At 42.6% G+C, this 25,318-nt stretch overlaps 1 protein-coding gene across 3 annotated transcripts in view; it reads left to right on the top strand.

Annotated features, from left to right (window-relative positions):
* The window catches only part of ZZEF1 (zinc finger ZZ-type and EF-hand domain containing 1), a 62,242-nt gene extending 46,570 nt beyond the window's left edge, over nt 1-15,672 (top strand). For 2 of the 3 annotated variants that reach the window (XM_074890710.1, XM_074890711.1), the window contains exons 45-55: nt 1,079-1,267; nt 1,633-1,733; nt 2,261-2,396; nt 3,434-3,793; nt 5,642-5,785; nt 6,688-6,856; nt 8,738-8,836; nt 9,604-9,769; nt 11,303-11,453; nt 12,001-12,072; nt 12,554-15,672. In XM_074890710.1, coding sequence (XP_074746811.1) covers nt 1,079-1,267; nt 1,633-1,733; nt 2,261-2,396; nt 3,434-3,793; nt 5,642-5,785; nt 6,688-6,856; nt 8,738-8,836; nt 9,604-9,769; nt 11,303-11,453; nt 12,001-12,072; nt 12,554-12,628 — 1,662 coding nt within the window. In that variant the 3' untranslated portion in view covers nt 12,629-15,672. Of the gene's footprint in view, nt 1-467; nt 669-1,078; nt 1,268-1,632; nt 1,734-2,260; nt 2,397-3,433; nt 3,794-5,641; nt 5,786-6,687; nt 6,857-8,737; nt 8,837-9,603; nt 9,770-11,302; nt 11,454-12,000; nt 12,073-12,553 lie in introns of those variants that run through there. The other variant, XM_074890712.1, reaches the window with a different exon arrangement.
* The last annotated feature ends 9,646 nt before the right edge of the window (nt 15,673-25,318 follow it).

Consider the following 25,318-nt stretch of genomic DNA (forward strand, 5'->3'; position numbering starts at 1 on the left):
TCTAGCTTCTTTAAAGCAGGAGCTGATTTTAATTAATCTAGTTGTATCTGAAAGAAATTTGCAAGATGAGACATTAATCACCTACTCAGTTTCTTTTATGAGTTGTATTTAGACTGTTCTTGAAAATTCCATTCTTCGATTTAAAAAATAATAATTAATCTCAAAGAAAAACAGTACTTGCATTACTCACTGACATGTACAAGGTATTACTGCAGTGCAGTATGGGGAGATCGATATGCATGTGAGCACATTCTTTCTGAATGCTTGTTAGTTGCTGGAAGATGAGTGTGGTTCAACTGTTTTATCATAGGCAAGAGTTGTGTTAGTTTGTACTTAGGACAGTAGCAACAAGAGAGAGAAAGAGTGAAACCCTGGAATTCCTCTGAAAAGTTGCCCCAAGTGGTTGGTTAGAAATACTGCAGAATCAGAGCTGGACTTGTGGTTTCTTCCTGCCTCCTGACCTACAGCCAGAGGACCAGCCCTGACTCAGAGAGGCGTCCCACCTGCCTCCCCTTTGGGCAGCAAAGTACCGAATGAACGTTCTGCCTTGAGCACTAAAATGTCTCGCCATAGCTCTGCCCGCACTGCTGCTCACAACTGCAGCTGACACAAATTGGAGGACCAAGGAAGCGTGTAACATCATTTTCATCCTGTTATGAGTACTAGTGTTGTTGGCTGTGCTGAAGCCAAAGGTGTGTTTTCAAAGGAGGAACGTGTGCAGGGGCATCGCTGGCTTTTTGGTGATAGTCACCTCTGCTGTGTTCTTGTCTAAGAATCCTCAAACATTTGATGTACTGAAATGGCTAAATAATTATTTTCTCAGTTTTTTTACACCTGTGGCTAATCACTTAACTTGTCTTTGTAGCAGCCTGGCAGGTGTAACTCATTTGTGAAGTTAGAAATGGTTTGGTTTTGTGTTTTAGGGGGTTTTATTGGTTTTTTTTAGGTGCTGCTTCTTTTTAGAATAGCACGTGTTAAGCACTGTCCAAGTCTTATAATGTTCTTATAAAATGCTGATTGCAGATATACTAATAATATCTACAGCTGTCACACCATATGTTACCTCTTTTCTGTGTAGATTTTGTCAATAATGCTGTATTCCTCAAAGAAAGAGATCAGTTCCCTGGCTGAACGTGAGGATACTGAACTGGAAGAAAGGGAACAAGATCAAGATGTAGAACAACCCATTGTTGGTCCTGTTGATTTAGAGCAGAACAAACTTGATCCTCTGGAGGGTTTGGATGAAGCCACCAAAATATGCTTCTTGGTACTTAATTTTACCTCCTTTTGAAGTTACTGTGAATTTGCTAGTTGCATAAAATATTTGGTAGTTTATATGGCTGCTTTTCTTTGGAATTTACAGAATATATGGGTCTATGATTTCAGTGTATAGTTATCTAAAGGAAATAAACTAGAACTACAGTAATGAACACTATGAAATCATTATAAAGCTTTCTGCTAAATTACTTTTCATTTTTACTAATCCAGATATTAAGTTCATTAATTCTCTACCTATATGATAAGTAGGAAAATGATACCTAGGTCATCCTTAAAGAAACTAATCTTTTCTTTTTCCCCTGGAATGTCATCTTTTTCTCTTTTTTTTTTTTTTTTTTTTGTCTCCTTGCTCAGATGACGCATGATGCACTTAATGCACCTCTCCATATTCTTCGAGCCATGTATGAGTTGCAAATGAAAAGAACAGAGTCTTTTTTCCTGGAAGTTCAAAAGAGGTACGTGAAAGACAGGGTCCAGCAGAAAAACAAGGTTGCTAGATGTGGGTGGTAACCCAAAATCTAATAGGTGCCAATAGAAATTGATCCAAAGATACAATTTGGTTTCAATGTATGAAAAAGTAAGGAAATAAACTCCTACTAAGTTCTATTTACGGGAACGAGTCACCATCTTCTAAAATACGTTGCATGTTCTTTTCACTATGATAATTCCCCTGTGAAGATCGACTGTGTCTCTTAAGTTACCCTAACTGGGGAAGATTAGAGAGCTTATGTGAGGTTTCTAGTCATCAAAGCATGTCGTGGAGCCACCATGTTCTCACAGAGATGAGCAATTTTATAACATTTAAAACCTCTGACTTGTTAGAACAGGGAAGCTAGTTAACATAATATGATAAAAATAGGTAGAGTTTAATGATTCTAAAACAGAAGGTGGGACGATTGAATTTACATTTAATTGCACAAATATAGTTTGCATTACTTTTGAAACATTTGTGTGGTTTTTTTTTCTTCTTTTGCCTTTTAAGGTTTGATGGAGATGTAATTACAACAGATGAGAGGATCCGAACGCTGGCTCAGAAATGGCAACCCAGCAAGCGTTTGAGGTTGGAGGAGCAGAGTTCAAAAGCAGTAGATACAGATATGATAATCTTACCATGTTTGGTACGTATGTCTCCACAAAAGGGAGCCGTTGTGAAATAATTAATTTGGGCATTGAGTAACTTCAGTTTTGTTTAGTAACTTCAAACCTGACGGGGGTTTTTTTTGTTGTTAATGTTTTGTGTCAAAATGAATGAGCAGATATAACAAGAAACAAGTATTTCTTTCTTGTAATTTCTTCCTTAAGGAAGTAAGAGAACTTGATTCTCAGGTCAGGAGAACAAATGATGATTGTGCACTGTAATTTCCTCTCCTTATATAAGAGAGATTGTATCTAATTACTGTAAGCTTATGCTGTTAAGTGTTATTGCTGTAGTGTATTATTGTTATCTTACAGTAATTTCAGCAGGACAAAGAAGCAATGAATTTTTCTTGTAAAGTAGACACTGCAGTTGAAATCTTTAGGTTTTGCATTCAATAGCATGATCCCACAGCCCTTCGCTTTATCCTGGCTGCTGATTCCTGGCCATGTGGTATCACCAGCGTGGTTGTCTATCAGTTGCATAACAAAGTGGATCAAGGGCTTCCTGGAGTAGTTTCACGTAATTGTAAGAAAAAAAAAAATAGGCCTTACAACAGCTCATACAGAGGCTGTGAAATACCCACCCTGGAAGTTCTCCGAACTTAACTGAACAAAGCCTTGATTTAGGTTGGATTTGGACCAAAGGGTCTCCAAAGGTCCCTCCTAACTTGCTTCATTCTGTGTCACAAATAGCATGGCACTTTGTTGCTTCACCTCTGTTGATCAGCTTAAATCAACGCTTCGGTGAGATTCTAACTGCTGTTTCTGCTTGTGTGTACAGTCATGAATGCATCAGTGTGTAGTGAAGTCTGTGGACAAAAACAGTCTTTCTGAGGAATTCTGTCTCTGCAGGGGCATGAGAGATCACACTTCTGTGTTCTTTGATGCATCTGATTTTCATTATGTAAAAGACAAATTCATTTGTAAATTCGGCTTGCAGTCTATTGGGCTGGTCAGATCTCCAAACATAACTAAGTTTCTCAGAGCCTATTTTCAAACTTGCGTTTCTTTTTTGCAGTCAAAGCCTGCGCTATGTGATAAAGCAACAGAAGAAACCAATCCGGTCGCCCAGAAACTGATAACCAACACAGAGAGTGATCTACAGCTTAGTTACGCCAAGCAGCGTCGCACTAAGAGTTCAATACTCCTGCACAAGGAGCTGGACTCTAGAAGTAAAAAGGCTGTGAGGGACTACCTGTATCGTGTCAATGAGGCAACAGCTGTTCTTTATGCCAGGCATGTGCTGGCATCATTGTTAGCTGAGTGGCCGGATGATGTGGCAATAAATGAGGAAATCCTAGATCTTAGTGGCCCAGCCCATATGACATACATACTGGACATGCTCATGCAGCTAGAGGAAAAGCAGTTATGGGAAAAAGTAAGTGGATTTCACTTATGCATGTGAACGAGCCCTGTGCTTACATGTCACGAGACTCTAACAAAAACACTTGCAGTTCCTTTCTTAAACTAAATTGAAACTCCAAAATTTAAATTACTTCTGAAAAAGCAGTTGGAATCTGTCAGTGTCTTAATGTACTGATTTTGTTAACAGAAAATGGAAAAACTAGCTCCACGGAGACAACTCTTTCAGTTATGAAAGAGCTATATGGCAAAATTAAATCTCATAGAGAAATTGGTAAACTAGGCAGTCCATTTTGAAAGCTGCTTTTTGTTAGATCTCAGTGTGTATATTGTAATACCTGCTGCTCCATCGATGAGCTGACTGTTGCTGTGGTGGAAGTGATCTTGGAATTATAATAGAATGTAATGAAAATGTCAGCTCAGGGCTTCACAGCACTCGAAGCAAATCAAGTGCTGGGAATCTTCAAAGAAGGAATTAAAAATAAAACAGAACACATTGGTATGCCACTGAACCAATAGTATGCTTTCATCTGGACTACAGCATGTGACCTGACTCTCTCATCTCATTTGAAAAAAAAAATAAAAATGCAGTGCAACTGGGAGAGGTCTGGAGAAGAGTGGCAGGGATTATTATAGCCATGGAATAACTTCGGTGTGAGGAACCAACTACTTTTCTTCACCTGGATCTTTGTCCTGTGGGGGCATTGAGGGAGGAGGAATAATGTAAAACTGTCTTCTTCTTTCTTTATAGTTTTAAAACAGTAAGCAGCATACAAAAGTTAACAGCAAGTGTTATTCACTGGCCCTCCCAGTAAGAAAACAAAGGAGTGTCAAATTAAGTTAATAAGTGGTAGGTCCAAAGCAAACCAAAAGAACTGGTTCTTGACACAGTATGTCATTGAAATTGTTGCCACAGGGTGTTTATATAGGTTCAGAAAATGACAGGATGAACTGATAGAATAAATATCTGTTAAGGTGTATTAAATACAAACACATATCCCTTTTCTTAGGCTATTCTGCAAGTGTGTGGAGGCAAAGAACTCATTCAGGGAACTATGCTATGTACTACATTTGTTTTTTAAACTCCTTTTCACCAAGAAATCAATTTTTGACTGATTTGGAGACGTACCTTTTGGTCTGAGCTGGTATCACATTTTATAGGAGTTAGAAAATTGTAGGTGAAGAGATGTAGCAGGTTGCTGTAATGACCTGGAAAGGGCCTCGAGTAGCAAGATTCCTGTTTCAGTGCTTTTGTGCACTTTTGAAAAATAAGAAAAAGTGGAGACTCAGGTTGTCTGAATTATTATTTAATGTGTCCTGATAAACTAAATGGCATTTATTTGTATTTTTAAAGACACAGCTCTTGGCATCTAGTGCTTTCAAACACTGCAGCCACTTAGCTGATACTTATTAACTTCTACATGAAGTGTACATTTTGAAGGCTAAAACATATGACACAGTCTATTCAAATCAAAACCTGTAGGTATAGAAGGTAAAGGTGGCTGTTTAGTATGTTAACAAAGGTGTCTATTTTCCTTGTTTACTTTCCTTTAGTTTACTGTTAATTACTTTATGGATTAGCCTTGATTCTAGCATTTGCAGAAGGAGACATAGCTCATAGCTCTCATGTTTTTTTCAGATAGGCTGAAAGATCTGGAACAGGGGACAGAGTAAAAACTGCATTTATGGAGATGACACTTGTAGACATCATTTGTGAATTTGTCTTGTTTCTTGCTAGTAGCTCGATTCTCTCTTCTGAAATGCTGTGTGGCTAGAAATGACTCGTGTCAGTCATCAGCATATAAGTTTGTAAATGTTGTTTTGACAGCAAATTGTATTTACATGACATGTTGCTTCTCCCCAGATTCTACAGAAGGTACTGCATGGGTGCAGTGAGAGCATGCTAGGAACAATGGCACTGACAGCTTGCCAGTTCATGGAGGAACCCGGAATGGCAGTCCAGATGCGTGAATCTAAACATCCTTATAACAACAATACTAATTTTGAGGTAAGTCGTGCAGTATTACAGTGCAGTGGATTTGCATGACTTGAAGACTAGTTGAAAAACATCAAGGTGGTTGGAGCAGAAGTCTCACAGTGTTCCATGTGTATATCTGTGGAACTTCTGTGCCTGAAGCACCTGTGAAATAGCTGTTCAGTCTTGCTTTTGAAAAGGCTGATGTCAGATGACTGAGGCATTGCCCTGTAAAGAAATATGTTCAATAAGGCACTTCACTGTAGTCCTAATTCAATCATGTGAAAAGTGCATGACTTAAATGGTTTTACTATGCATGTGTTTGAAGGAGATCATATCCTTAAATGGTTTCAGGGCCTTAATGAGCAAATATTTCTACCCTTTCATCCAAAGGTCTCTTTCAGTTGGCCTGTTACTTCCTTGTGCTGCTAGATGAAAGCTCAGAGAGGAGTCTTTTTTTTTTCTTGTATTTCTTATTTTAGACTATCTTCTCCTGACACAAACAGTTTTTGATTTTTCTTCTCTTGATATTGTTTGAAAGCATTTTCCCAATATAGTTTGGTAAGTAATTATTGCCTCTGGGCAGTCTTGGGAACTTTTAATTTCCCTGCAGCTCTGACTCTTCTGATTTTTATTTTTAAAATGCATATAAACTTTTAGGTTCTGGCAATGAGATCAATATCAGCAACAATTACTGCTTTTAAAAAAACAAAGCATTGCTAGCAATTAATTTTACATGCTTAACAGCTAATGCAAACAATAGGCCATGCTTCACATTTGTTAAATTAGCTCTGGATGAAAATATCAAAGATGTTTTTTTCCTTTGAAGACATTGTTGATATTTGTTATATCTCCCTTGTTTGTAAGGTGAAAGTTAAGTAGCTTCTTGGTAATACAGTATTACAGTATACAAAGGTCATCTGTTTATTTCTCAGGATAAAGTTCACATTCCTGGTGCTATCTACCTCTCAATCAAATTTGACTCTCAGTGTAATACAGAAGAAGGCTGTGATGAGTTGCTCATGTCCAGCAGCAGTGACTTCCAGCAGGACCGGCACAGCTTCAGTGGGTCTCCACAGAAATGGAATGATTTTGAGCTTCCAGGTGAATATGCAGTGTTTCAAAGTGCAAATGTATAGGATGTTGCTGGTATCCAGGACTCTTGAGAAGAAACTACTGAACGATGACAGTTAAATGTGGATGTTCCTGAGATGTCTGGGAAAAGAAAATCCTTTTCTTGTCTCAGTCTGTTTGCTCTGACATGCTGCTCTTGCATTTGTTTCTTAAAAGTAGGCTTATCTGTTGTTCTGCTGCTTGACCTTCTTTTTTCCACACCTTAGTCAAAGTACACACTTAACTACTGAAAACAAATTTTGATCTTGATTCTGTTCCAACATGGTCCTTGTTCTGCACGATATTCACTTACATTGTTTCCGCCTTGTCTTACTTTCCACAGGAAGCACGTTTAAAAAAAAAAAAAAAATAGGCTTATCTCTTGTCTCAATGCTATACTAGTGCTCAGAGCAAATCGTGTGTGCCAATGCCTTGTCTACAGTTGTTGCCACAAAGCATAGCTGAAAAAAAAAAAAAATCAGTCATTTGACTGACAATTTCAGTCTGTATTCTCTAAGCAGGTTTTTGATAACACAGTAGCAAATGCCAGTGAGCTGAAGGACTGCATGGTCCTATGCTTCTTGTGGTTTGTTTTTTTTTTTAACCTAGTGAGTGCTGTGGCATTGCAGGAAGCTTTTGTCTTCAAGTACTGTCAGTAGCTGTAAATAGGCTTAGGATCTTTCTTAACAAAGCAGTTTGGGTTACAAGGTCCTATTTAGAAACAAATGTGTACTCTGTAGAAATATTTTTGACTTTTATGAACTCCTTTCTGTCCTCCTTTTCCTCTCAGATAGTTGCAGAGGTTTGCCAAGAAACTGAACTTTGAGGCTTATTGTTTTGGAGCAGCCTTGGCTGTGAAACTTGAGTTTCACCTTGTGAAACTTCATTTCCAGCCAAGGCTGTCCGGATTAAAGCTCTTGATTTCACTCAGCAAGCCTTAGCTGAAACCAGGCATTTGAAGGCTTCTGGGCTTTTAATTTGATGGCAGGGCTTTCTCAGGACTCCTAGAAATAGGAGAGAGCGATGGCTTCGTTTCATGATGAGAAGGGGAACGGGTTTTTAGATTTTTCAGGATTTAAAAAAAATTTAAAATGTTTTCAAAATTTTTCTTCTTCCTGAAACTTTGAAAATTCTGCTTCCCAATGAAAACTAGCATGCTTATCCCAGGGTGATAGGATTTTTCATGGAATGAAAGGAAATTCTAAGTTTTAACCAGATCTGCTATTGCAGAGCACAATAGGTATGGGTATGTTTTGTTCAGCATTACAGCTAACTACCTCTGTGAGGCTGTAGATGCTGCAGTGGCAAGAACTTCTTGAATGTTCCACTGCCTGATTGTAAAACAGTCAAACATTTTGATAGTTCTTCCACTTTTAAGTGGTTAAGTTTAACAATTTTGTTCCCTAGAGTAAAAGTGTGCAATTCAATTTTCTGACATGTAAAAGTAGTGCAACTTTACTTTCCCTTTTTTTTAACCTTTTGTTTAAGGGACTGTGAACTTGACTGCCTATGTAGAAGTTCTTTTTTCATAAATCATAATTGATCCGTAACACAATTGAGAAAGTGAAGTTTAACTGTGTACAGTATAGAGTTTCTTTAACTCCCTCTTCTTCTATGTAGCTGACAAAAATGTCAGACATTATCCTTTTAAGTATCTTTATACAGTGAAAACCATTCTGCATTTTGTTTCAGCCTCCTGTTTGTCATACCATTCTGTGCATTTCATAGTTACCAGAAAGTAAAAGATCACCTCTCTTGAATGATGTTATCTAGGATTATTTTATGACAGACTTTTCATTTGAATTGTATTTCGGATAGTAAAACTAACTCAGAAGGTAGTAATGTGGATTTTTTTCCTTCCCTTGTACACAGGAGACACACTCTATTACCGATTTACTTCTGACATGAGTAACACTGAGTGGGGTTATAAGTTTACAGTGACAGCAGGTCATCTTGGAAGGTTTCAGACAGGTAAGCACTGCTCAGAATGTAATGGAAAGGGCTTTTTGGAGTTATTTTGCCGAGCTTTAACAGACTTGTGGTTATTTCTTTGACTTAGAATTTGCTTTCTCCAGTGTTTTAGAAATAACACGATTAGTTTTGTTCAAGCTGAAACTTGACTAATGTCTCTTATTTGCTGTGACTTTATGCTAGAAATACCAAATCTTCACAGACACTTGGAGATAACAACTATAATAATACCATTTGCATTCAGAGTCTCATTATATGACAGTAATTAGACACAGCATTTAGTAAACACCCCAAGGTGCCATAAATGGAGACAGAAATAATTGTAACTGTGTGTTTAAAAAGTAGTTATCCATTAAAATAAGCTGGTTCTGGATCTAATTTCTAGATATAACATGAAAAGTTTTATTAGTTTATTTTAGAGTTTAAATATTTTTAATGAAATTGAGGCTGGTGGATGATTTGCAATTGGCAAAACTACTGCATGTCACATAATAGTGAAGACCTGTGTTTTGTTTGCCTTGTTTGGGCAAAACTTTAATTTCAGATAGGATTCTTTCTGATTTTTATCTAAGTTTTGCCCCAGAAAAGACTTGTGATATCAAGATGTAATCTAGAATTATCTCTGATTTTTTTTGGTATTTTTCTTCAATATTTCTTGCTTTCCAGAGCAATACTTGGTATATAGAGAAGAGAAAACTGAATATATGATCAGAATGGGTCCCTACAAAAGTAACAGCTGTTTGAATTTTTTTTTTTTTTTTCCCCAGGGTTTGAAATTTTAAAGCAGATGCTGTCTGAGGAAAGGGTAGTTCCTCATCTCCCACTGGCCAAAATCTGGGAATGGCAGGTTGGGGTAGCGTGCCGTCAGACTGGTCACCAGCGTTTGAAGGCTATCCACTTGCTCCTGAAGATAGTGCAGTGCAGTGCCCAGAGGTAAGTGCGCTGGTCTACGCTGTACACTAAAGGCAAAGGGCAGGAGAAGAAAAAGTGACTAAACTGATGTTGTTCTGAAGCCAGAAAACCATGATTTGAAGGAGGTGTTCTTAATTCACCTTTCAGACACAAGTCGTAGTGCCTCGATAGCAGAAACTTCTTATGAGGGTTTTTTTTAAAACACATTTTGTCTTCTTTCATGGCTTTTAAAAAAGGTCCAGTGAATTCAAATGTTGTTGTAAAGACAAAAAAAATCACCCTGTAACAGGACAAAAAATACATTCCATTTAATTCTCTAGAAGTTTATTCTCTTTGTATTAGTCGTCCTTCAGAATTAAGGTGAGGATGGAATAATAAACTGGTGAAATTATGATCTGATTCTCTATAAAGTAAATAACTTTTAAATTATTATTTTTAGTTGTACCACTAAGCCTGTAACTGAGTTTTAGAAGGGATAGGTGTGCTAATGCAGAAAAATGTATGGCGTGGGTATTTCTTACTAAAATACACATTCAGAAGACTGTTGAGCTTTTATAGTGTTTTGCAAATGTGTGTTGTCACATTAACTGAATAGAAATGCTGGAAACACAACGATGCTGGAACGCTGACACTTACCTTGGTTATGTCCTTTCAGTTCAGAACAAGCAAAATCATGAAAATAACAGCATCCTACTAGCTTACTTTGCTAAAGAGAAGTCAAAAAGTATATTCACATATAGTAGTAAAAATGGACAATTACATAAAACCATTGCTTGTCTTTGTAAATTTTAGATACACCAATCTACATCCAAGTCTGAAAAACTGATTTTGGTATTACTTGTAATCACAGTTTTGTTATTTTTTTCAAGTTCCCTTAGTTTTTTTCATGAGAAAAAGTCTGCTTTGTCATGTGGACAACAAATTTAATTGCTAAAAGATCAACTCTCTGCTGTGCTTATAATATTTAATATTTTTCGTGTGTTAATTGGATGATAGATTCTGAAATTGAGTTGCCCCCTTTTCCCTCCCTACTGAACAGTATCTGTATGACAAGTGACATTTGGGTTAGCGAGCTTTAACTCTGGAGTAGGAAGGAGGCAGGGTTGGAATTGTTTGTAAAGCTCTATACCCATTTTTGTCTGTTTGCCCTATACAAGGGCATCACCTGCTCAGTGCTGTAGTTCGGTATTGTAGAATTTCAAGCAGTGGAGCTGGAGCATCTAGCAAAGTGATGTATATAGTTATTTTACAGTCCTTATTTCAGGAGACCACTCAGTTTTAGACAACTCATTTAGACATATTTGTGGATATAGGGTTTCCTCTGCTGATTCAGAATGAAATTCATTGTGCTGAAACACCTGACTGAATCTAGATTTTAAAATACTTCTTGTGTTTCTTCTTTCATTTATACATTTAACTGTCAAAACTGTATGGTTTTGTTCTCTTAAATTTGTTTGGGGGGGGGGGGGGGGGGGGGGGGGCGGTGTTCTCCTCCCAGAAACAGGCATAAGATCATGGTTACTCACTATTTCATTTAAATTGCTTTTTTTTCAGGGACTGTGACCTCACCTTGTTGAAGCCACTTTGGCAGCTCTTCACCCATATGGAAAACAACTTGTGTCATGACATGGCCAAGCCTGGTATTCTCCTTCCTCTTCATCGTGCACTTGCAGAACTCTTCTTTGTTACAGAAAACAGAGTTACTGTAAGCAGTTCCTGTATTTGTATCCCTCCTCTCCCCAGTGCTGGGAATGAGATGTAGTTCAGTTTTAAACTAAATGCAGTTTTCCTTTATCTTGGCAAAGTTCATCAGAGCTTTAGAAACATTAAATGCTTCAGGAACATTAACAACTTCCTCTTGTGGAGTCTGGTAGCAAATTCTAATACAGGGGCATGCTGTTGCCTTATCCATTGTGGGATCTTAAGTAATAATCATGACTCTTCCTTGTGTGATTAAGGCAGCAGGCCCTAAAGCCACTCTTAATTCTGAGAGGAATGCTGATTTAATAATTAATATAAAGGTATTTGAATGGGGTTTTCCTTGGGTTGATTTTGAACATTACATATGAACAGTCTGTAATGAACTGATTTCTGTGGTCACAAACTGTGTTCTAGTCCAGGAGAGTCTTGTGTGTCATTCTGATACCTTTGGTTCTTGGGGACTGCTGTAATGATCAGCATTTTAATGTTAATTAGGAGGATGATATCTTTGGTAGAAACGCTGGTATTTATTGAATGCTTTCTGGCTGCAGGAGCTTGGATCTCTACAGGAGTATTTGCTTGCCTTAAATACTGAAGATCATCTTCATCGCTGCACAGCACAGGTAATAAGATTGCACAACCCCAGAGACGTGTGGTTTTGTGATGTTTTTCTGGTAGACAGAGATAATGAATGATTTCTGATTGCCCACTGGAGTTTTATAAAATAGACATGAATGTACTTGGGCTTTACAATGCCATGACAGGCCTCTGAAAGTTGTGAATGAACTACACACAAATGCTGTTCTCCTTTAATAGTCAGATGATGTGCCACAAACAGGCTGTTGGGTGTAATCAGGCTTATCTGTTTTACCAAATTAACCTCTCGACTGCCAAAACGTGGAAATGGGGAAGGGGCCTGGTCTTTCAGCAACTGGAATTGCAGTTGCCTTGCTGAAACTGCCTGGAGGTGTGACAATTACTGCACTACCAGGAGATGACCAGGTAGAAACAGGATGGTTATTTATCTATTTCACAGAAGGATTTCTTTACAGTTTTGTCTCAGAGAATCTTTGACGTGACTTTGTTTTTCCTTCTCTCTTCTAGGCCCTGAAAAACATTGCTGCTATCAGCCTTGCCATTAACTATCCGAACAAATCAACAAGTTTCTGGAATGTTTAATACTGGCTCAGGCCGGAGTGCATGGGATAGAGTAGTTTGTCCATAGGAACCTTGGAACAAACATCTTAACTCCGTTCAGGAAAAGTTCCTTCAGCTTCAGTGTATGAGCACTCTGCAGCCTTCCTTCCTTCCACCTTGATGTAGAATTTGTAAAAGTAAAAGCGCACTTCAATGAAAAAGCACATCTTGAAGTAACTCACGCGTCGCCTACAGTTATGTATGCACATATTGTAGCATGTTAGAGTAAACAGAACAATATTTTTTTTATTCAGAGGAAGTAAACGCAAGAAGGTAACTGAAGTATGAGAATGGAAGGCCCCCGCGTTGGTATCATCTGCTCCCAAGGAAACTTGATCAATGGAATATGACAGCTTTGAAAAGACTGCTGAACTCGGAGTGATGCCGTCAGCAGCATCTATTATATATCATTGAAGTGAAACAGGCAGACCAGAATCTGGTGGGCTGATGGTCCACGCCTGAATCCTGTCGTGTTTGCTTTTGCTTTGAAGGCTACTACCCAAGGAAAAGAACTTTAATTCTTACTAAACTCCAGGTTGTAAAACAAATTCTGGGTGGTTCCCATAGCAGTTAAAGGATTCCAGTTTCAGAGCATCCTTGTGCAAGAGGTTAATGTTTCTCTTGTTCTTTGATTCGATCAGCTGGATCATCTATTCTTACCTTAATTTATCTCCAGTGCGTTATTCTAAATAGTACATTATTCTAGAGCAGAGAGCAAAGGCTGGCCTCCATTCACAAGGCAGCGGTGATATGAAGAACTGAGGAACTTACATGTTTCTTGAAGATCACGTCTTTACAAGAAATTATTCATGAGGCTTTTTTCTTTTAATTATTTCGATACTAGTGGCTTAGGAGGTCCTTCTCGGCAACGTTGGGAACCCAGACTCCCAGCACTCAGGGTGGGGGTTAATGATCAATCCAGTCTTATCTTACAGAGCAATAACTGCATTAGTCTTAGTGAACATGGAATGAATTGCAGACCTTCTATGCTGAAATAAATTGGCTTTCTTCCTGCTCAACTATGCTGGTTATTCCCTTTCCAAAGAGTTAAAAAGAACATAGGAGGATTTGGGGTGTGTATTTTGTATACCATTATACAGTATGTAGAGCTGGCCTTGTCAAGTATGAATTCAGAAAACTCTTTACGCTAATTATTTTCTTCTTCCCTTCCTTACCTCAACATTAGGATATGAAAAAAAGGTAACCAAAAGCTTCAGTAGTAGCTGAATGCAAGTTGTGTAAAGGCAGTGGCTCTTTCAGAAGGGAATATGCTTATTGACCTCACTTGTCCAAAAGATGAGTGGTGCCTAAACAGCAACCGTGCAGAGGAGCACTGCTTTGGGGGATGGCCTCGAATTGATGGTCTTATCAGCTGGGGCTGGAATTTTAAAGGTGGTCCAGTCTCCCTCTGAGAGGGAAACATAATACATCCCCTTTTTTGAATGGCCTCTAGTGCAGTAGTTAAAGATGTTTTGACTTCTGTTCAGCCAGGTGAGTGCAAAGTGAATGCCTCTTCAGGGGATGAGGCTGAATCAGAATGTTTGTTCTGCCTGAAAGACTTAAAACTGAAGACCAAGAAGCACTATGCTGAAGCCAATGCCTTCAGGAATGGAGCGGCCCTCTTAGCAAATGAGAATGCCAGAATTTGGGAGAAATGTACTATTTATCAAAGACTGAAAGGAGATGGAGAGATGGTGCTCTGAAACCCCTCCTCGAGTATACTGTAGCCGAAGGTTAAAGCCTGCCTTCCTTCCTGAACGAGATCACGATGGGAAGGGAATTATCAAAGTTGTGGCATATCTTTAACGCATGGATCGTTTTGTTCCCACGTCGGAGTAATGTATTTGAGTTTGCAATCTCACTGCAGGGGTGTCTGAGAGATCCCTGAGGAACCAACTGTTTCACACTTTCTAATAGCATGAACAGATGCTGAGAACAGGGAGTTGCTCCACCAAAATGAGACACTCTTAAGTCTACTTTAGGGAGTCGTATCGATGGGACAGGTGAGCATTTTGAAATTGCTCTTCTTGAGCAGTAAGACTTTCTATTCACTGCCTCAGTGTGAATCCATGGCTAAGCAGTCAAGGATATGCAATGGGCTGATTTGCTAAGGCATGTAGCATGCTGCTGAGATCTGCCATTTTAGTCAAAGAAGGCTTTTTTCTTTTTTCATATCAGGGATGAAGACTGTAAATAAACCATTCATAGAACCTGTCATGGCTCTATCATATTTGCATTTTTTTCCGTTGGACCGTCTTTTTGCTTTCTATATGAAGACATGAGGCTGCAAGGATGACACAGGAGTGGCCAGTGTTCCTTACTAGGTGTACCACTTAACTTACTCTACCAGCAGTAACTGGCCTCGTGAGTCAGTCATCTTGCCCTGAGGGACTGTCTAGGAACAGTGTCCACTAAATATAATTTCTACCCACTAGATGGAACTGAAGGACTGTGACCTGAGTTGACACTGAATCTGTTGCTGCCTTACAACTCAATCATTCATTATGGATTTTTTAAGAGACAAGAAACACTGATTTTTTCTTTTTCTTCTGATAGTTTTAAGGAAAGGGGAAGAGAATACCAGAAATGAATATTCATGATCAATCACATTTTGAAAATCCTGCAGCAGTTCCAAGTGGATGCGGATGATACTATTGAATAGTATAAAACTGTCTGGAAAACAGGTATGCTGAAAAAAAATGTGCCTAATATAAAAAAAAAAAAAAAAACCACACACAAAAAAAGTTGTCCTGCCTGAATCACCTATGATGTGTTTAAAACAAACCATATTGTTCCTAATAATACATTTGACTTGCTTTCATTAAACACTTAAAAAAGAGAGTTTTATAATTTCTTTTCTTACGGGTTTACTACTTTGCAATTTTTATCAGTTGTTTAAAATATATCAGACCTTTAGATTTATTCCAGTTCAGTTCAACATGTAAAAAGAAAGCTACAGATATGGGTAAAATATGCAAATGAAGAGAAATATATTGTAAAAATTCTATAAAAACAAAAAAGTATAACACAGTGTCTGTTTTTTGTTTGCTTTTCTCCTCTCCTCACTGAATGTTAAATGCTTGAAGTTGCAGTGAGATCCAGGATTTTTCTTATGAATCTTGATTTTCAATCACAGACTGGTTTGGGTTGGAAGGGATCTTAAAGACCATCCAGTCCCACCCCCCTGCCACGGACAGGGACACCTTCCACTAGCCCAGGTTGCTCAAAGCCCCGTCCAACCTGGCCTTGAACCCTTCCAGGGAGGGGGCAGCCACAGCTTCTCTGGGCAACCTGTGCCAGGGCCTCACCACCCTCACAGGGAAGAATTTCTTCCTTATATCTCATCTAAATCTACCCCCTGTCAGTTTAAAACTGTTACCCCTTGTCCTATCCCTGCACCCCCTCATCAAGAGTCCCTCCCCCCTTTCCTGTAGCCCCTTTAAGTCCTGGGAGGCCACTCTAAGGTCTCCCTGGAGCCTTCTCTTCTCCAGCTGAACCCCCCCAACTCTCTCAGCCTGTAAGCAAACCTGCTTTTCCTCATGCAGTTAGTATATATCTGATATTGTATCAAACTGGGCAGGGTACATACTTCTGGAGTTGTCTCTTAAATTCCAGCCTTGCTGTTTACATTCCAGTGGCCTTATCCTAAAAAATGAAGTTTTCCATTGGTTTTACTGTATTTATTTACTTTTAGACCTGAAACACACATCTGGGGCCCATGTAAAGCTGAGATTTGTATCTCTTGATTCTAATTAGTGGTGTTTTATCAGCAAAGGTGTTTGTACCTACCTAGTCCAATGAGCTTAGTGTAAAAGCTTATTTACCTTGGGTTTGGCTTGAGGAAGGGGTTGTTCAGGGAACCATAAGTAAGGAAGTCGACATCTTTCTGTATTTACCTAAAGCTGTAAGTTCTTACCACTGGTTCCATGTGCTCAGAGAATGGTCTAATTAGTTAATTTTATTAAATACAAATAAATAGTATGATTGTGAAGTTGTGGGAGAGTGGGGATCATTCCCTGAGACAACCAGGTTTGAGGTTTCAGCTGGTGTAAACAAGGTGATAAACTGAACAAATTCAGTTTAAACTACTGAATTTAGTGTGGTTCCAGGCATAATGTCTGGGAACCACTGTTTTTCAGATCAAGTTAATAAAGACTGTTTTTCTTCCAAGATTAGGCTGCAGCGGGTGACTTTTTTTAACCTACTTTTAGGAGAAAGCTACACTATGTTTAAAACAGAACTGGCCCAAATGCCCTGAGTTTTCACAGCCTGACTCAGAGGTAACATTTCCAGTGGGTCTTGTATCTGTGCAAACATGAGGGCAAGACCTGCTCTTTTATGTCATTTTAAATCTGGAGTGACGGTCTGCAAATCCATGAAGGTACCCTGCTATAAATCTGGGATAGTGGAGCAGAGCAGGGCCCAGTAATCTGATTTGGTACTTTCCCTTTCTAATGATGAATGTTGTTTCTTGCAACCAGAAGTGAGTGGTGGTGTGTGTCTGCCGGGGAAGCCACCAGCAGAAGCGTCGTAACTTGTTTTCAGGGGACTAACAACTGCAACCATGGGAGCCTATAAAAAACATGACCTGGTCTTTAGGTAAAAGCACAGAATGTTGGAAAACAGATTAATATATGTAAAGAGAATGCTTTTCAACACTTGACCGGTTAGTTTGTAGGAGGTCAGGCTGGATAATAACTGGAACAAAGAATGTGCATTGGTAAAATGGCCTGGAAAAACAGGAACTGTGCTGGGCTTTGTAGGGGGAAACAGAAATCTGGCCCACCTCTGAATTTAAAGTGAAGTTGTCAATTCCACTTCAATTGAATAAGAGAGAAATCCACTGTGAATAGGGAAGGAATTAAGTAAGAGGTGAAGGAAGTAAGATTAAAGCTCATTGTTTCCATGATGGTCAGGTCTAATCGGGTCTATTCTGCAGTAATCTCTCCTGATTTTTACCTAAGCACAAATAATAAAAAGCTGGTACCCAGCTCAAACCCAGACTGCAACGTTGTGGTGGGGCTCATAAATGGCTATGCACTCTAAGGAGGAATAAGAACTTTAAAAATACCACAAAACCTTATTTCCTCCAACTGGAAACATCAACAAGCATTCCTGATAAATAGATGGAAATCTCAGACAATTTTGTAGTGCTCCTTACGTGTAGAGATTCGTTCTTTTTAAATTCAAGGGCTGAGAATGTTTGGATTTAGGTAACAAGGGAAAAGAAGGTGAGAAAGGGTAACTGGGCTGTCTTGGAGACGGGGACTTTCCACCTAAGTGTTAGGCAGTTTGCTGGGGTATTTCCCCCACTAATGCTTTTCTGACAGCTGTAATTATTTTTTAATTTTTTTTTTTAGGCTGGTTTCTTGCTTCCATTTTCCACTTTACTGTCTGACTTTCCATAAATCTTTCTGCATTTTTTTTTTAACATTTGCAGTGCAAATAACAAATATTTAAGCTTGCATTGCATGGAAAAAGTCAATTTTATGAAAACTAAAGAAATGTAAAATTAAAGCACCTCAAAGGGTTGTCAACAGTACCTTCTCTCCCAGGCTTATTTCCAAAACACTTTGTTAGCATCTCCTAGCACCTGTATCATCAAACGTGCTTACGCCAAGCCATTTTGGTACCTGCATGAGTGGTAGATGAGATGCTCCATTTCACACGCAGGGTGTGGACCCATCCGGCAGTGACTGCCCTCTCCTCTCTTCACAAGCATTCTGGGGACTGTTCCCCACCCCTACTTGCAAAAGACTTAATCAGGGTGAGCTTCATTGTGTTCTCTCTTCTGATGGCTCTAGGCGGTGACTATAGTAATACATTTTCAGTTGTCTCTTGTGACCTGCTTTAGTGCATCTCTGTGCCTTGCTGCAAGCTCCCCCCAAAGCCACGTTTTGTGGCTCCTTCCCTTGGCAGAGGCGAGACGGGCGGCGTTTCCCTGGGGATAGGGAGAGAACTGGCACTTGGGCTTTCTGGTGGTATCTGAGGACGGCCCTTTGCTGCTCTCAGATGGTGGTTGCTCTCTTCCAGGAGTGTTGGTAGGGTCAGTGCTAAACATCCCACCTTCTCACTACTTCGTGCCTCCTATCTGACACGCAAAATCCTGTTTAGCTCTTTGTAATGAGTCATTCCCCTCATCTTTAACACACCTCTGTGGAGGTGGGCTGGGAGCTCAGCTTTCACCTTCCAGGCACTCAAAGGTTTTAACCTCCTCAACCACATAAAATTTTTAGGAACCAGCAAAACACCTTATTAGACTCCAAAGGAGCTGCTGCTCTGCTCATCTAGTGGCATTGCTGCTGCGTCAGGAATGTGGACAAGCGCAAAACGAAGTGCAAAGAGGCGAAGTGATGCGCTGGGTGTTTTGGTAATTATTTTATTTAAATATATGCTCCATATGTTTTTAGCCAGGCCCAGTAAGTTTCCTCAGACTACGTGACAGAGTTATTTCTGTGCTGTCGGACAGCTGCTGAGGGTTGCTCTGGGAGGGCTTTGCAGGTGTGGGCTGTAGTGCAGTTACTGCCATCAACTGCGAGCTGTTGAAGCTTGATCTGAATTTCTGGGTGACAGATCCCATGTTAATGCCTGAGGAATCACAGGAAATACTTCCCCTCATGATTTCCTACCTTCTAATCAGTAAAAGCATCCTATATAGATTTTTCTCTCTCCAATAAGTCATCTCCTATGGTGTGACAGCTATAATAGAGGGATTTCAATATGCGTATATAGCTAGACATTTATTAGGGCTTCAGTTCATCACTGTGCTTATCTTAGACTAAATTAAATATGGAATAAAGGTGTAATCTTAAGCACATCTAGATAAGTGTTTAAAGGTAGGCTTTAAATTGGTTTTGTTGCCTTGGAGCCTAAACAGACTCCACTGTTCACAGAATCACAGACTGGTTTGGGTTGGAAGGGATCTTAAAGACCATCCAGTTCCCACCCCCCCGCCACAGGCAGGGACACCTTCCACTAGCCCAGGCTGCCCAAAGCCCCGTCCAACCTGGCCTTGAACCCTTCCAGGGAGGGGGCAGCCACAGCTTCTCTGGGCAACCTGTGCCAGGGCCTCACCACCCTCACAGGGAAGAATTTCTTCCTTGTATCTCATCTAAATCTGCCCTCTCTTGTTAGGAAGTTGACAAATTGTAAGGCTTTCTCTTGCATCCAGCAAATTCCACACAGGCAGAAAATAAAAAGATGAATTCTCGAGTCAGGAGAAGTGTTGAATCAGGAGACCTTTAGTCTCACCGGCTTGCTTGAGAATAAGTCATGTCTGCATTTCTTACCCTTCTCCTTTACATAAACCACCCACAGAAAACTCATTAATCAAAAATGTCAATGGTTTCACAGAAATCCCCCCACACTCACACCTTGGGTTTTATGTTCCTCAGAGTAGCAGGTTGGGCTCTTTTCTCTCCATCAATTGAATTTTTCTATTTTTTTAAATGATTTTGTTCCTTCATACTGTGAGTGTTAATATTTAAAGAGAAAAGAGCAGTTCATCCTCCATGGGGTCAATTTTGGGTACACTGCTGGATTTTAAACAATATCGCTTTGCCTTCAATAATCGCCCTTCTTGCATTGCCTCTGAAAAATTGTGTTTTCCTCCACTCATTCACCAGTCTCAAAATACACTGTGATGTGTTTGATCTTTTGGCACCTTATTTTTCTGCAAAAGCTGACAGCATCTCAGAGGGTGTGCTCTTTGCTTGCCGCCCTCCCCAGCCGGCCGGCTCACTGCTGCAGCTTCTGCATTTTCATTCGGTCAAGGGAAGCAAACCTCCTGCGGAGGCCAGACCCAGGGAGCTGAAAATAGTCGCTTTGTTTTCCAGAAACTCAAAGACTCTTGGAGAGTAAAGCAAATCCCTTCTGAATTTTGTGCTAATAACATTTTAAATCAGCAGAGCCTACTGTTCAGAGGTTATAGCCTTGCTTTAATTAAGTCTGCACAGAGGCAAGGGGGAGATCCATGGATGAGGAGCGTGGACTGATGATGAGGAGGTCCCCCGTGCTTGTGCTTGCCGTGCACTATAGGAATTAGAGATGCTGCTCTGCTCCACAAGGTCTTCTCCCAGCCAAAACCAGTGTTAGAAGGGCACGAGAAAGATCCCTCCAGTCCTTTGGAGGTTTTTGCCTGCTTGCTTTCCAATGCTCAATGCACCTTTGTGCCCCCTGGGCCAGCCAAGGTTGCAGGGCAGCTGCACACTGTGTAAGAGCCATCGGTACCTGCTGCTAGAGGGTTTCTTCTGCAAAAAAAATGAGGCGTTTACTTCCCAGCTCGTTGCTTCAAGCACACCCAGAGCCCTCGCGAGGCAGCCGAGCGCCGAGGCTCGCTAGCTGGGAACGGCGTGTCCCATCGCGGGGACCGGGAAGTGCCTGTTCTTGGTACGGCGACAACCATGGCATACGGCCTGGGCAGGGCTGCCCGCCCCCGGAGCAGCTGCCCGCGGCGCTGGGTGCCCGCTGCCAGCCCAGCTCGCCTCCGGCAGCTGCCCACGGACCACCACGGGGGAAGCCGGGTGCCTGCCCGGGCTCCTGGGGGTCCAAGTGTAGGTCAGCTGGAGATGCGCCGGCTTCTGTGGCTAAAAGCAGCTCTACAGCTTCTCCAAGTTGTAAGGGCCATGTGTGTTGCTGCTGGGACAGCTCTGCCCTTTGCAATATGCGTTTTATTTCTGGGCTCCTGAGCAGGAGGAGCTTGCTTTCCCTGGCGGAAAGTCCTGCTCTTGATTTCCCCCAGAAAGCAGCCTGCTACTCCTTGCCTCACCCTGGGGTGCTGTGCCCTGCGTGGCAGCCCTGGCCTTACCTGGACTTGTATCAGGTTCGTTCCCCCCCCTCAGGACACGGCTCCTGGCGCACGAGTGACCCACCAGCCATTTTATTGCCCCGATGGACACAGCCACGATGCCACCACAGGCTGCCAATTCCTGCAGTTGTCCACCCAAGGTGGTCTTTGGCTTTTTTCCTTTAATCCTCTTTTGAGAATTTCAGACAACGGCAGAGTCTCCCCTGGTTTAGCAGGACTTCAGCCCAGCTTGAGCTAACAGAGACCAGAGAGTGGTGATCACTTTGCTTGCGCAGGTGTAAGCCGTGGGTGACCATCCTAACTTGACTTCTGGCTTCTGGTTTTTACACCGCCTTTTGCCTGAGGCTGTTGGGAGTCTCCTGGGGAAGAAGGCAGATCCCTGCTGCACCCATAAAACTGCCTGCAGTTTCCTCTTCTATTTCAGGGACTGATTCCCGTGATGTTCCTGTGGTTGCCCATGTAGCATCTTCTGGTGTTGAGAGCTGCTGTGCTCTGGGCAGCCCTCCGGCTGCCAGATCCTGAAGGGAAAGACATCACCACTTGCTTGTTCTCTCAAATATCCCTCAGGCTCCCACACTAGCCCTGAAATAGAAAATTTGCTTGCCTGGGCTGCTCTTACCCCGGGCTGCCATGAGCTGCAGGCATGTTCCGGTGGCACTGAGCGGCTGTATGTGGAGTCACACAGTTGTCAGCGCTGATCCATGGCTTTAATTACAAACTAGTCTTTCGGTAAGTCTCGGGTAAGTCAAAACAGGCAATTGCAGCTCAGCCCCAGCTTGTGAGCAGTTCGGTTCAGTCTTCAGGAGCCCTCATCTGTGGCAAAACTTGACCTGAGTGTGAATCTCTGGGCAAAGGCCCAGTGGTGTCCCACCACCCATCGCCCAGCAGCAAGCCACCGGCTCCCCAGGCCTTGCTCTGCCCTCGCCGTGCCACAGCTGAGCCCTCTGGTCTTACCTTCTGGTGGCACAGCCAAGCTCCTGTCTCAGATGCGCCTCCTTTGGCTGTGTCAGATGTCCCAGGAGGTTTTTGCTGAGCCAGAGCCCCCCTTTCTGTAGGGGCCACAGGAGGAGGAAGGCAAGACAGAGGACTGTGGCTGTTTGGGGGTGCTGCACCCCCGGATGCAGTGTAATGGCTCCGGTATCGAGTCCACCTGCTGTTCATCACAGTTTTGCGTTCAGCACTGCCATCAGGGCTTTCTGAGCGGCCGCACAACCTGGCAGCAGCATTTTGCCTCTCCCATTGCAGGTCCCTGGGATGGGAGCAAGAGAGGAGGGTGGCATCCAGCTGAGCCACCAGGCATTGCACCCACACTCCCCACCCAGACTTTGGACACCTCTACAAGCCAGCGAGCATTAGCCCCAGACTGTGACTGCAAACGGTGACGCTGGAAGAGCAACCTCCTGGCGAGCAGACCTGGGGGCTCCCCACAATAACCCATCCCCCTGGGCTGCCTGCTGCAGAGCTGGGGCCCTGCTGTGGTGCTGGGAGCGATGGAGCCGCCCCGTGCACAACCACCCCATTTCCACAGGCCGCCGAGAAACCCCACCCCAGCTCAGGCCCTGGGGGATGCCGGAGGTGGCAGGTTTGTGCCTGGTGCACGTTCCCCCATCCTGCTTTTTCAGCTACTGCCTCCCATAGCCACTGCGGCAGCCCCGGCACCTTCCCAGGGAGCCCTGCCAGTTAATAAACCACTTTTAATCTCTAAAGAAGGTTCTTTGTGCAGCCTTTTGTCAACAGGGCCTGTCCCATTGCTATAGCTACGGTCTCTTTGCCGCCGGACACACCTGTTTGTTTTTCCAGCTCCTTTCTGTTGCCGTCAGACTTCTCTGCCACCTAAATAAAAATACTGAGAAAAGCCCTGCCCTGGTCCTGCACCCTCATTGCCCTTCCCTATTAAGGAAACTCCTCACTCCCTGGGGACCATTTTTTTGCAGGCAATGGCCTCAATCAGACTGCTCAGCTAGAATCCCTTGGCACAGCTTTGTTTTCTGGCTTTTACCCTTAAAATTATTGTGCTCATGGTGGAGTGGGGCTGGGATGACACGGGTTGCAGCGAGGTCCCTGGGCGAAGAAGACACCTTGGGAAGGGCTGGGGACAGTGATGACCCCATAGCCCATCAGCAGGAATTTTGCAGATACACCACAAGGTTTTCTCACTGAATGCTTCCCCCTGCCTTCATGCATAAAAATCCCCCCAAATTAGTGCTTCTGGGATATTGGCCTCGTGCACCTGCTTGGGCAGCAGGAGCTGCCCTGGCTCCTGGGCTGCTGTGTGGAGCGGAGCAAGGGTTTTTTCCCCCAGAGCACCCTGGCCCCTGGGCACCAGGACCCTTCCCAGGGGTTCGTGTCACCCTTTGGGGATGTTAAAAAACCAGCTTATATATTGGCTTCATGAGTTGTGGCTGCTGCGTGCCCAGAGAAAAGCACGCAGAGGTGGAAATGATCTTGGGGGAATTTCCCTTCATTTGCAAACCTTGCCCCTGCACAGGGTGTTTGTCCTGCACCAGGTTCAGGATGGCGATTTGCGATGGATATCAAAAGCATTTCCATGAGCAAAGAGGGCTTATCTTGATCTTTACTGGGGCAATCTGACCATATGGATCCTGCTTTTCTCTTCCTGCATTTCATTTCTTCCCCCTCCAGATGCAGCTGAGGTTTGTCCCTGGCACGGGGGCCGTGGGATCCACCGTTCCGGCACAGCCAAGCTGCCGGTATTTGCTTTCCCTGCTCTGTGCACCGAACCTCGGCGCGGCTGAGTCACGCTCTCCGCTGCCGACTGACTCACCGCCGCGCCGAGATCACCGGGAAACCTCCGGAGCCAGGCAGAGAAATCCACCCACGGGCTGCGAGGTTTAATCCTGCAGCGCCGGAGCTCCAGCCCTTCCCACTGGGACCCAAAGCGATGCTGAAAGGAGAGGGGAGAAGCCAGTGGGGACACACAGCCCCAGCTGGGCACGAAGGCGTGATGGTCCTGGCAACAAGGATGGGCTGGAGACAGGGAGCAGGTTTCCAGGATTTGGCCCTACTTTTGTGCAAGCTGGCAACAAAATAATTAAATAAAACCTTCTTATTTCACCAGAATGTTATCGCTATTTATTGTCCTGCAGCTTTGGCATCGCTGCTAAATCTTTAATGTGTTGGAAATAGTGTTTTTGATTAATACAATGAATTTGGTATGTGGTGTGTGCGTTACCATTTGCAAAAAAAAAAAAAAAAAAGACCTTTAATGCTCTTCATAAAACAAGTCTGGGTTTAGCGACGCTGCAGAGGTCTTGCACCTTATCCAGTCCGGTGCTGGGCATCCCCCCGTGCACGTGCTGAGCCCAGTCGCCATGTTACAACTGTCAAATCTTGCCTGAAATTCAAGCTATTTAGGGTCTGCTATAACATGAGGCATGTCCCCAATGCCAGCTCTGTGGGGACACATGCGAGGGCTGCTGCGGGTTTGCAGTGGTGCTGCACATCTGGAGCAGCTGCTCCAGGAAGGATGGAGCAGTGTTGGGGTGCGTAAGCAGGAAGGGCAAGGGGAACAGCTGGAGTGTTTCAGCAATGGTCTGGCTCTCCCGCTGCTCATCACCCTGCGGCCAGACAAAACCAAGCTGTCGTTGGGTGGAAAACAGGCTTTTCAGGAGAAATCGGTCACGCTCGGTTGGATGTTTCTGTAAATGAAGAGGGCTGCGGGGAGCGTGGCATGCGGTGTGGCAACGGCTGCTGACCTGCCCTGCAGTCGGATTTGTCTTTTAGCAAAACATCCAGTTTTGATATTTAAGATTTCCAGCAATGGAAAATTCACAGCAGCCACGGGGCTGGGGAGCCAGGCGCTAATTGGCGGAACTTGTAGAAAAAGCATCCCTCCAGCTCTTTTC

The sequence above is a fragment of the Strix uralensis genome, chromosome 20 (assembly GCF_047716275.1).
Source record: "Strix uralensis isolate ZFMK-TIS-50842 chromosome 20, bStrUra1, whole genome shotgun sequence".
Taxonomy (NCBI): domain Eukaryota; kingdom Metazoa; phylum Chordata; class Aves; order Strigiformes; family Strigidae; genus Strix; species Strix uralensis.